This window comes from Bombus impatiens, unplaced genomic scaffold, assembly GCF_000188095.3.
Source record: "Bombus impatiens unplaced genomic scaffold, BIMP_2.2 scf_0237, whole genome shotgun sequence".
Classification (NCBI taxonomy): domain Eukaryota; kingdom Metazoa; phylum Arthropoda; class Insecta; order Hymenoptera; family Apidae; genus Bombus; species Bombus impatiens.
Window position 1 is genome coordinate 21,242 of NT_176656.1, and position 13,017 is coordinate 34,258.

The window sequence follows — 13,017 nt, forward strand, 5'->3', positions numbered from 1 at the left end:
GTCGACGAGTTTAGTCAGCGTTTTTCGCCAGCCACGCTCGATTCGTACACGGTTCATTAGATATCGAACAGATATCGTATATATGTTTGATATGTTTATACCGGCAACCGATCCTTGCCATCTTTCGTCTTACGGGCGAATTATCGTTAGTAGCCCCGTTCATTTGGTGGCAAACTATCTTTGCTTGGTTGAAGCGCCAAGGCGTGCGTACGGGACAAGGCGGCGAGATATTTCGTCTCACGCCACTTGTTACGAGAGCTTGTTACACCGATGCGAAAAATTAAATAAATTACGAGAACAAGCAGCACCTGAGATGCTTACGCAAGCATCCTTGTCTAATATCAAACGCTTGCGCGAATACAGCAATTAGCAACATTTCTGTGGTTGCAAACGCACCACAGCATCCCTCGGCATATACGCACGTCGGTACGTACGTAATCGTTTCATCGATAACGGATGCCGTTGTTACTTGCATCGTGTCCGTCGTTATACGCTCGTTTGCACTCGTAAGAAACTATCGAGCGCCATTTCACTTGTTTAAACTTGTTTCATTCTGACAAGCTGTTATAATTATCAGAGTGTATATCGGCGATGTGTCGGAGAGTCGTCCGTCTAATGCTCGGGTACTAACGCGCATACCTAATCTTGTTGTAACTCGTAACGCGTTTTCGAAATCGTTTTCATCGAGAGGCAGAGTCGAAGGAGACGCGAACGCATCGTACGCTAATTCGCAGGATCGTTGCCGTTTTCCAGACAGTCGATAAATGCGCGAGATAATTTGCCCCCGACTCGCTTCTTGGCGCGGTCCGTTTGTCCAGAGAAGAAATCGTATAATTTTGATTTTCTGTATCTCGCGCTCAGCAACGAAAGTTACGAAAGTTGCGAAAGTACGATATGAATGATACGAATGTACGTTAGATGGACGGGATCCGTACGTCGGTGTCGAGTAACAAAGCGTTCGACTCCGTTGTATTCATCGACGGGGAAATGCTGGAATTAACGCGCGTTAATTCCTCCAGCCGCTTTTAATTGAGCCGAGTTAAGGCCCGACAGCTTAGTCGCGAGGCGTGTTTCCATTTGCAGCGGTCGCCGGTTACACAACGCTCGCGCATACCGTTGTCGGTTCTCCGGCGAAAAATAATCCTGCGTCTCGTTACTTTCGCTTCTAAACGAATTATTTCTATTATTATCGAACGTTGTTTGTCGGAAAGCGACTTAATTATTGCCACATCTGTTCCTGTCCGTCACTGTGTCGCGTTTAAACGACACGCGTTTAAACAGTGTTTAAACAAACACGCTTTCTCGATATGTCTCTCTCGATATGTCTCTCGGTCATCGATCGATTTAACTTGTCGCCATAGATCGCCAGCTGCTATAAATCTATCCGTACGTAATTACCAGTTCCAGCGATATAAACATCGTGCGTGCACGATAAACCGTGATACGCGTGATGTCACCGTTGCGAAACACGATCGCCTGCAAATTCTATATACACGCGTATCTACGTAGCTACGTAGCTACGCGTGTACAGTTTTGACATTGTTAACGTTGGATGGAACAGCGGTCAAGCGACAAATTAATCGACTGGTAGCGAGCGGGTACGCGTATGCCAGCGAGATAGAGCTACCGAGAAATGGAAACGCTTTATCGCAATCGTAAATTGTGGCGCGTAAAGCGTGCATGTATCTGCCAGCCCATATATTGGCATATTGTCATCCCGGTATATCGCGGTGCAGCGTTCAGGTTCTTGACAACCGAATAAACAAGCGAATCTCGCTTAAATCTCGTTCGCTTAATCTCGTAAATGTTGTTGATACGCGTTATAAGAAATACATCGACGCATGGAAAGCTATCCTTTGTTCGGCGTGGAGCCGTCTTTAATGTCGTAACGTTTTAATCGGCGGACATGATTTCGTGGAGAGAGAGGAGAGGAGAAGAGAAGAGAAGAGGGCTGGAGGGAGAGTTGGTGACGGGCGGGCTCTTTGTGTTTCAGTGTGGAGCGCGAGGCATCGAAGAACATCGAGGAGAACGAGAGAGAACGTTTCAAAGACGCGATCGTATCGAGCAGAAGTCTGAACAAAGGCTTCGTCGAGCCTACTACCATTAAAAATGCCATACACGAGGTATAATATCATCATCGATATAAACATGGAAATACGATGTGTATAATGTACGTGTGGAACAACGACCGATCCAACGTCCGATCTCATCTATCCTTAGATCGCTTCCTGCATCATTGCCGCGTCTTTCCATATATCGGTAGGACTAGCCATGGCTTATTCGGCTATTTTGATTCCCCACCTTGAGGCCGAGGACGCGGAATTGCACGCAACGCGAGAACAGACTTCCTGGATCGGTAAGCAACTTGTTAGTAGACGCGTTGATAACGACGATACAAGGAATAGCGACGACTAAAATTTATCAACTAATTAATTAAGCGAAATAACAGAGTGATTGCGTCGAGCCGAGTAAACCGAGTATAACGCGAGGCGTTACACCCGCGAGAGAGGTGAGTAGTCGCCGAACGAAATAATAACCGGCGTAACTCGGTTTAAGAGTTTCTATTTTATCGGCTAAATTACATTTTCATTAGCGTTTCACTGGTTTTTGTTGCTTCGTAACGACCAGCGGAATGGTAGGCGAAACGTTACGATCGAATAAGAGCGAGATTTAATCTAGCAGGTTGATCGAACGACTGGCTAGTTTACACGGAGACGCGCTTCTTTTCCAAACGACTGCAACGCAACCTCTTTTACATAGAAGGTCGGTTGTTTGCAGCAGACATTCGACATCGACGAGACGCGAATGGCGACTGGTTGTTATTAGCGGGTATATCAGCGACGTTAAACGCGATCAATTTTCAGCCAGCGTGGTGGTAGTCAGCACACCTTTGGGTGCCTTGTTAGGAGGATTTCTAATGGAGACGGTGGGAAGATTGCGGACCCTTCAATTCGGCTCCGTGCCCTTCATCGCAGGCTGGATTCTCATAGCGCTGTCGACCAATATCCCGATGATTTTAGTCGGTCGATTGTTGTCCGGGCTAGCCACGGCTCTGGCAACTTCGCCGGCTATCGTCTACATCACCGAAGTCGCAAGACCAGAACTCAGAGGATCGATGATATCTTTCGGTCCAACTTTGGCCTCGTTTGGCATGGTCCTTTCGTACTTGAAGGGTGCATACATTCATTGGAGACTGGTGGCCTGGCTGGGCATAATCTACGCCGTCGTGCCAATCATTTTGGTGCAACTGTTCGTCCCGGAATCGCCTGTATGGCTCGTCTCTAAGGGACGATTGGAGGATGCGAAGAAATCATTGGAATGGTAAGGAAAAGCGAATGAAAGCGATCGGTTTTCCGATCTATGTCGGCGGTATTAGTAGCAGTATAGCAGTATAGCAGTATAGCAGTAGCAGTAGCAGTAGCAGTAGCAGTAGCAGTGACGATAATGGGGGTGGTGGTGGATAGCGGTAGTGGTAGTGATTAATAGTTAGTGGTAGTGATAGTGGTAGTGGTAGTGGTAGTGGTAGTGGTAGTGGTAGAATCCGAGTGAAACGAGCGGCAGGGAATATCGATAAAGACGAGAGGCCGGCTTATTTCGCTACGCGTACGATGCGAAAACAGATAGAAAACTGATTTTCGCTAGATCGAATCAGTATTCGATCACAGACCACAGAGGTCGAATATTCGCTGTACCACAGAGGTAAGCATTCCGAACGCTGTATCGTGTTTGAATCGCAGGCTGTACAAGCACGAGGCGAAGCAGGGCAAGGTGTCCGCCGCGGAGGCGCAGTTCAATACGATCGTGAAGGAGAACGAGATTAAATTGAGCGAACAAAGAAAGAGCAAACACGGCGGTGTCTCCACTAAACTCAGGGGATTCTTGAAGCCCACAGGATGGAAACCGCTAACGATACTCTTCCTCTTCTTCTCCTTCCAACAGTTTTCCGGCATCTATATCACTCTCTTCTACGCTGTCACCTGGTTCCAAGTAAATAACTATTTCTCCTCGACGTTCACAAGCATAGTCGGATCACCGATTCGATTATACATGCTGCGTTTCGTGATTAATCGTAATCACTGTCATTCAGGAAGTCGGTTCCGGCGTGGACGCGTACATAGCCTCGATTCTAGTTGGTGTAACTCGTTTCCTGTGTTCGATGGTGAATACTTGGCTGCTAAGGCGGTACAAGAGGCGGCTCCTCTGTATAATCTCGTCTTTGGGAATGGCCTTTTGCATGACCGTTTCCGGTTACTACACCTATCTTATTAAGAACGGCGATCGTTCTGGATACTGGGTAAGCCTTCCAAGCTAAATGGTGCGTGTATTCTTGAATAATCGTACGACGAAATTGTAAATCATCCTTACCGCGTTGTCTATTTGTTTGCCAGGTTCCTGTTGTATGTCTGTTACTTTACGTTTGCACGTCTATGGTCGGTATGTTGACTATTCCTTGGACCATGACGGCCGAATTATTCCCTACCGACATCCGAGGAATCGCACATTCCATCAGTTATTCCATAGCCAACTTGCTAATGTTCGCTGCTCTGCAAAGTTACAGAAGCTTACAAAGCTTCCTTGGTGGTACGTATACGATATTTTACAGAAGTTAAAGTTCACGGCCAGTTATTTCAATTTCAACGAATTTCACAACCGCTATCGGCAACGAACAAATTTCCACCATTTACCGTACTAAATTCTCTCTCGATAGTAAAGGAACGGTAAAGTCTCTTTCAGCTTTTTCACTCGAATAAAAAGCGGATTAAGTAACTCTTATTTTTAGTGTCGCCGGTCTTCTCTGATTTAGTTGTAGTAATATTTCAATTTTATACGATTGTAATATCTTCGACTGGTTGTCAGACGTATGTATGCTTGAAAAGATAGCCACCAGGCAACTGCTAAGAAACTTTTTTTAAACGTAAAAATGTAGTATTAGGTATACACGTAGAAAAAAGAAAAAGGAAGAAAGAAAAAAAAGCAATTTCATAGAAGCGTATCTCCGAGAGATTATGAAACGAGCAGGTGGTGGATTCACCGCCTATGGCAATATCTTGTGTGATAAATAATTTATCAGTCTGATAAATACCATATTTATAATATATAGAAATGCTTCGCATCTTGTTCATTCCTTGCGCGAGTGGCACATCGGTACACCGAGCAGAGACGTTTTTACACGACTCTGTGAGAAAATGCGTTTTTAGTTTGCCGCCGTATGTTGAATACGTAAAACTGGTCTATGCAGTCGTACGAAAACTGTAGGTGGAAATGGGAATTCTCTAACTCTATTCTCGTACATTTTTCATACGATCGTAGGATCCCATGCCGTGCAGTGGTTCTTCGCTGGTGTTTCCATAACGGCCGTGGTGTTCGTGTGGCTATTGCTTCCGGAGACTCACGGCAAGAAGCTTTCGGAGATCGAGGAGTACTTCGAGAATCATTTCCTAGCAGTGGGTGCCGAGGCGAAAACGAAGAAACGGCGGGCACAGAGAAAGCAACAGCGTATGGACAGATCCGCCACGGAACCGTTGAACCCGAAAACCATACAAAACGTGTAGATGCTTTCTCTTCCATGTGGCTAGGGGGGTTCGTGGCGAGGAAGAGTTCTTAGCTGTATGTACATATAACGTTTCTTCTATACATGACACACGGATTACCGGATTTTTACTTAAAGTTGTTACCTCTGTAAAACACGAAGCGCGAGGATACGCGAGATCAGATTTTTGCGAAAGCGAAGCTACTTCGATATCGTTGAGGTCAAGATCGAAGATAGAGCACTTTGCAGAGCCGAGACAGGAAGACAAAGAGAGAGAGAGAGAGAGAGTATAAATATATTACGAAGCTGCGTAGTTTCATAATCGAGTGTTTCGCGGCGAATTAATTGAGGGCAGAACATAGATTAGAGGAAAGGAGCCGTATGACGAGAGAATGGAAGAGAGAACAGATATATTTCGAGGCTAGACGAAACACGGCCAACGGTCTCGGAAACGTTTCGCCCATCGACCAGGATAATATATAGGGTGGACGAATAGCCTCGCTTGTTGCTAATTCCAGGAAAATTTGTTAACGTATATTTGTAGACTGATATAATGGATAAATTTCTGCCATCACTGGCCTACCGCCAGTTCCGCGATAACAGAATAACTTTTTTAAGAGGCAAACGATAGTATAATACGTTACATACGCGTGAATTCGTGATATACATATAGACGTGTCTGTGTATACAGGTATAGAGACGATGAGACGATTGATGATAATACGCACGGCATGTACTTGCAACGCGATATTGCAGAAGCAGCCAGACGGGAATTTTTTTACCAAAAAGCTCTAGCGAACGACTGTACGCGAGACTATAAAACAGTATTATACGTTGATCTGATATAGCCTCCCTTTTGCCTTTATAAAAATGTATATGAGGGTGGCCGTAGAAGAAGACGATAAAAACATCCTTCGTTCGGGAACAGAGGCCAAGTGCGCGGCCAACTTTAATTTTTTCCTCGCGTCGCGCCGTAGATCGTCTCGCGAAATACCTTATGATCGTTTGCCGTTTCCAGGCAATAGCATAGCATTCCCCTTTTGCAAACTAATTGTTAACAACTTTGCTGTGATTTACCGATATAGACAAGGACAAAGTCGCGCAACGAGAGGAAGCAGTATCCTGTTTTGCCTATGGAGCGTATAGTTTCAAATGCCAATATGTACATACATACATAGTATCGAAGCGCAGGCGCAGGCGCTGCGTTGTGTAAATCATTAACGCCGAACAAATCTATCGGTTTGTTCCAACTTACGGACTTGCTTTCTTTCCAATGGCGCCCATCTACTTAAACTAGATACCTAAATCTTACGATCGTCCCTTTTTCTACGACATTTTTCTCCCGTTTGATATTCAAGTTGATATACGCATCACTTTTTTACCATGCCTTTTTATAAACTATCTCTTCGTGTCTACCGAATGGCCGAAAATGGACCACTGATCGAACGCGCACAAAACTACCTTTTTACCAGTTTATTAATCGTCGCCAGTTTACGGACATTCTTAGTCGTTGACTAATCGAACATAAGCGTTTGTATCGAATGCGATAGCCGCGATCGGTGCACCCGCGGTGTATCTCAAAGTATCGGCTATTCGATACTTCGATACTCGACAAAAGTCACGCGAAATCCATGTCCAAGCGTCGATTGGTTTTTAGCGAAATTCAGCTTGTCCGTAAATTGTTGGAAAAGCGAAACTATTACGAGCAAAGATGCGACCAAATCCTCCATGATTATCGCCATTAGTAGAAGGAAAAGTGAGGAGCATAGTCTATGATCGAAAAGAATGTGTTTATCAAACGCCAATTTCGCCTAAGAAGATCTCTAAAAACATATACGTATATCGAAGTTTTTGGTTCGACAAGTGCCTTTCTTTTTTCTCTCCACTCTTTCATTCGTTTTTTCGTAATATAAGTATGCGTGAATATGCGAACAGAATAGAAATTTATAAGAATGTACTTTGTATCCTTGTATCTATATAGTACGCTTGTATTCTTCGATTGTACATGTATGTGTAAGTACATATGTACATGTATATACCTACATCTATATGGCGTATATACGTACCATTGCAGAATTTCATAGAATGTTTCTAATAAAATCATATTTTTCGAAACTGCTAAATATCGTAATTTATAACTATATATTCCATTCCATTCATAGCGAAAAGCGCAAAGCGAAAAGCGCAAAGCGCAAAGCGAAAAGCGAAAAGCGAAAACAATCGCAAGTTGTTGGTTATCGCACATTCAAATAGAAATTAGTAGCGTAGTTTTTACTTACCGATTTAGATGTGACGTGGATGAATTATTTACGACGAATGCTGAATTTACGATAAAATTCAACGAATCGATAAAAACTTTCGAAAGCAGCACGTTGCTTTCTTACTATAATCATAACAATAACCATTATTTACGCAATTTTCTAAGCACTGCTAAAAACCGCTAATGTCGACCGCGAATGGGAGGCAACTGATGAACTTTCGAAGGAATTATAAGTCCGGAAAGCTGATTGGTTCGCGTGAATTACGCGCGAATATTGATATTACTACTCGAGTTTGTTCTATTTATATAATATGAAACACGAATGATATGTAACATGACAAATATAATTGAAGATAATCTTTCGAGCAACAAGATATTTTAAGAGGATAGAAATGTACGGAAATATATACTCACGTAGTATTATATATAGTATTATATATAGTATTATATCACGTAGTAGTATATATATATATATATATATATATATATATATATATATGACGCTAAATACTACGTGAGTTGTATAAACATCACGTGATATTTAGGGCGGTTTATATAAAGCTATGTGCAACCGGTAGGTAGCTGCACCGTGGGCCGAACCAACGACTGTCGTTTTTTTTAGCGAGATCAAAGATGCCTGGCGTGCTCTACGTCAGGGCACGAGGCAACTCGAGCGAAACGGCTATCGACAGTGAGGCAGCCTCGCAACGTCTGTAGTCTGTACATAGCTTAAGGAATACAAATGCAAATATTTTTTATGTATACGACAATTGGCTTTATTCTGACGCGAATTCGTCAATCAACGAAAGAAAATTAAATACGAGTTTTGAGTTACATGAGTTTCGTAAATGTACGCATTCCTATATAAGACATAAGATCGACATTCGATAATAAAACATAGTCGGACAAAATATCGCAACGAAATAGCAAAGTTTAGTATTTATTTACGTCTTTTTGCTGCAGTACATATTGCGTATTAATTCTGTCAATCCTGAGTTTGTTTCATCTATAGGACAGTATTCTATGTAATGGACTAGTGCATCTTGTCTTATCGTAGGTTTTTCCGATTGAAGATCTTTTGGAAAAAGAAAGACGTACAAAAAAAGAGTTAAACTACGTATGCTTAACACGGGCTGGAAGTATTTTCAAATCTCATTTATTAACAGACGTATGAAGCAATCGACTATTGATCGTTCTCATATAAAATATATTCTCCACTACTAGTAAGGTTAGCATATTAAATATATCGGCGATTCAGAGAATATTTTGTTCCTTATCCCTTTCTTTTCCCCAACGACTTCCTTCTCACGGAAGAACGCAAGAAAATCCACGGTCGAGGAAATTCCATAGAATGAAAGGTACATCTGTGCGTGCAACAAGTATCAAATTAACACGATAACAGAATTAATAGCCATGTCTGCCTTTCATTTCATTTGGTCGCACTCAAATGAATACCGTACAAACTCGAAGAAGTAGTAGCAGTTGCAGTAGCAGTAGCGGTAGCAGTAGCAGTAGCGGTAGTGGTAGTAGTAGTGGTAGTAGTGGTAGTAGTAGTAGTGGTGGTAGTAGTAGTGGTGGTAGTAGTAGTGGCAGTAGTGGTAGTAGTAGTGGTAGTAGTGGTAGTAGTAGTAGTGGTGGTAGTAGTAGTGGTGGTAGTAGTAGTGGCAGTAGTGGTAGTAGTAGTGGTAGTAGTGGTAGTAGTAGTAGTGGTGGTAGTAGTAGTGGTGGTAGTAGTAGTGGCAGTAGTGGTAGTAGTAGTGGTAGTAGTGGTAGTAGTAGTAGTGGTGGTAGTAGTAGTGGTGGTAGTAGTAGTGGCAGTGGCAGCAGTGGTGGTAGTGGTAGTAGTGGTGGTAGTAGTAGTGGTGGTAGTAGTAGTGGCAGTAGTGGTAGTAGTAGTGGTAGTAGTGGTAGTAGTGGTGGTAGTGGTAGTAGTAGTACTATTGGTAGTGGTGGTAGTAGTGGTGGTAGCGGTGGTAGTAGTGGTAGTAGTAGTGGTATTAGTGGTAGTAGTGGTGGTAGTGGCAGTAGTGGTGGTAGTGGTAGTAGTGGTGGTAGTGGTAGTAGTGGTGGTAGTAGTGGTAGTAGTGGTAGTAGTGGTAGTAGTAGCAGCAGCAGCAGCAGCAGCAGCAGCAGCAGCGACAGTAGTAGTAGTAGTAACAATAATGATAAAAATAAAAATAATAATAATAATAATGTTAATAATATCGAGTACCAAAACGACCTCTCTCTCCACGCAGAGAAAGGAAAAATTCCTACAATTTGATTTTCAAATATACGCCAATTCGATTATTAACGCCACGCGTGAAAGAGTATATCCTTTTTACATCGCGACGATTTCCCACGACAGACATAGTATGCTTAATCACTTACGTCTAATTGTTCGAAGCAATTAAAGCATGTGTTCAGTTCTAGCATGTATCAAGTTTAATTGCGATGCGCGCGGACATTGAAATTCTTACGACGATCCTTTTTTCAGTTACAACGAAATATGCTTTGTTCTTGCTTTTCGTGTTTGATTTTTTTCTTTTCTTTCCTCTTATTACAGCATCAAGTAACAAAAGCAAAGGTACGCAGGATGAACGAGCGAGTTAAGCGTATGGAGTAAATTCATATAGCCTGATATCATCGTCGTGATGCAAACAGAGTGGCAAGGATCTCGATAATGTGTCATAATATATTTATATCTACGTATCATACACGCATTAGTAAATATAATATAAATCCTGTTGTCAATAATAATGCTCAAAAACTTAACAAAACAAGCTTTCCTCTTTTTCTCTTTTTTATAAACGATCGCGACACTACGCAGTGTCCAGCAGTGCCAAGGTCCACGTGTACTCAGCACGACCAACGCTGCAGGCAGTGACGATGAGCTACCTAATCCGTATTAATATTACATTAGATTCTATTATTATTTAATAATATGTATGTGTGTGTGTATATATATATATACACACACACGCACACATATATATATATACACACACGCGCGCGCGCGCACGCACGCACGCACGCACGCACGCACGATCCGCACACACCAGGTCAAACCCTAAATCGTTTGTTTTTTTCTTTTTTCTTTTCTTTTTTTTTTTTTTTTAAATAATTACGACAAATGACAAATGAATGACGAAAAGGATATGGATAGACGCAACGTTAAAATATTCATGTTAGATAAATCGATAATAATCACACTAACTCCTACACGTATGTAACCTTCCATACGTTTCTTCCCTCGAAAATCCATCCACGGAATACCGTAAAATGTAAAACGTCGGTAACAATTTCCCGTGAACGAGAAAACTATTCACCCTGCCTGTAATGAAACCGCAAACGGTAAAGACGATTCGCGTCCGTACAATTCGCTTTGCGATTAGCGCAATTTATGAAAATAGACGTGATACATTTTTAGACGATGTCGATGATACATGTATCGATTCACGAAAATGTGGGTCCTCGTGTTCCACGACAAAGTCGCTAAACGAGCACGAAGATTATAAATAATTCGATTTCTTTCTCTGTTTTGCATCGTAATAACGAATGAAAAACTTTCACTGTACGTTTTACGCAACATTAGCAAATACAGGAGCTCTCTAGCTATTTGCAGACTACAATCGCTTCAACGATAGCTTTTCCTTTCCTTTTTACAAGACGATCAAAGACGATCTCCTCGAACAAATTTCGTCCTGACGACACCAAAGGCACCAAGTAAAAGAAATAGTCCGACTTGATTATTGATTATTGATTATTGATTGACGATTGATTCGAAACCAATTGCTCTTCTGTCGCACAATAACGCTTTTGGCACTATTTGGCCACCTATTGGAAAATCAATACGCATTACCATCATGTGTTTTACACCATATCGAATTAGATGCGAGACACGTCTGCCTCCCTCCTAATCTCGACAAGGGTTATGCGTCAACGTAATTTATGCATACTATTCGTGTCTTTGGAGAACATTATCAAATTTAGTTAATGCAGTGTCTATTCCATTTCTTCGTTTTAATACTTGGATCATTCAGTTTCAATTTCATCGTGAAATTATTCTGTTACTTGAACCCACTAGTAAGTAAGAAAAGACGAAAGGTGATAAGTATATATTTATATATAACTTTATCCTTATATATAAATAAAACGAAAACGACAATGGCACAGAATATTACTAAACTCGTTATGTTAGCTTTGATTTAGCATTCGTTTAATTATTGGCAACGTGACGAATAGTTTAAATATTAACGTTAGTTTCGAATATCATTCCCCTAATCATTGCTAATCTAGTTTTGCTGATTTCGTCGCATATAATCTCTCATTCACTCTATCGCATTCTCTCTGTTTCTCTCGCAGACTCTGTCCGTTCAAATATTGTTGCTGTTGTTTGCTCGAAAAACTTTCCACCATCTCGTCTGCATCTCTTGTGTCATTGTGCGTCCTTGGAAATCTGACTAGCACATGGATTTTTAACAAATATGTTCACGATTTGTTTTTCAACATCTCGATCTACGCGACGCATGTAAGAGAGCTGCTCCCGTGACAATCGTATTATGCACGCATGCAAATTATTAAGAGATACGATATCCGCGCGAGCCTTCTCTATGTCGTTAATGCTGAAATGCGAAGAAAATATTTTATATGAAATTTATTCACTCTCACTGTTCGTACAGAACCCATATCAAACATAGCGCCTATACTCAGTTTCAACTTTTCATCGTGATACCTTTGAGTCTTCGCCTTTCTCCTAACTTATCCATTGCAAGGTGCGATACTGTTAGCGATGTTTGTAAATCGGCGAACAAGCGTATAACGTATTTTTATACAATGTCTTTCTCGGTATCGATATAATTGGCATTCACGTATATTCCGCTTACAAAGTATATATGAGTCTCTCTCTCTCTCTCTCTCTCTCTCTCTCTCTCTCTCTCGGCAGTGATGTCGCACTGTCTTCTCATACTTTCACTCACGTCAGATCGACGATATTTAGGTCATTGGCATCGCATTCCTGTCGAACGACCGCAATCAACTCTGCGGGATGCACAACGATACACTGAGATACATACGTAAATATATACAATATCCTAACGAGATATCGCGAACAGAATTCAAAGTATATAAAATCGCAAAGTGGACAAGAGGCACGATACTATGTTTTGCGAGCTTGATAAGATACGAGGAGGAATCTTCTCCTGTTGCTTTTTCCTTTCTCTTTTTTTTCTCTTTTTTCCTTTTCTCT

At 41.8% G+C, this 13,017-nt stretch overlaps 1 protein-coding gene across 4 annotated transcripts in view; it reads left to right on the forward strand.

Annotated features, from left to right (window-relative positions):
• LOC100745290 (facilitated trehalose transporter Tret1-2 homolog) overlaps window positions 1–10,549 on the forward strand; it is a 17,144-nt gene extending 6,595 nt beyond the window's left edge. The window contains exons 2-9 of one of the 4 annotated variants that reach the window (XR_004461488.1): window positions 1,994–2,123; window positions 2,221–2,356; window positions 2,865–3,321; window positions 3,738–3,987; window positions 4,088–4,294; window positions 4,389–4,581; window positions 5,311–5,607; window positions 10,336–10,549. Coding sequence is in view for 2 of the 4 variants with exons in the window: in XM_003488494.4 (XP_003488542.1) it covers window positions 1,994–2,123; window positions 2,221–2,356; window positions 2,865–3,321; window positions 3,738–3,987; window positions 4,088–4,294; window positions 4,389–4,581; window positions 5,311–5,552 (1,615 nt within the window). In the remaining 2 variants the exon portion in view is untranslated. Of the gene's footprint in view, window positions 1–1,993; window positions 2,124–2,220; window positions 2,357–2,864; window positions 3,322–3,737; window positions 3,988–4,087; window positions 4,295–4,388; window positions 4,582–5,310; window positions 7,654–10,335 lie in introns of those variants that run through there. The other 3 variants (XR_004461487.1, XM_003488494.4, XM_033320114.1) reach the window with 3 other exon arrangements.
• The last annotated feature ends 2,468 nt before the right edge of the window (window positions 10,550–13,017 follow it).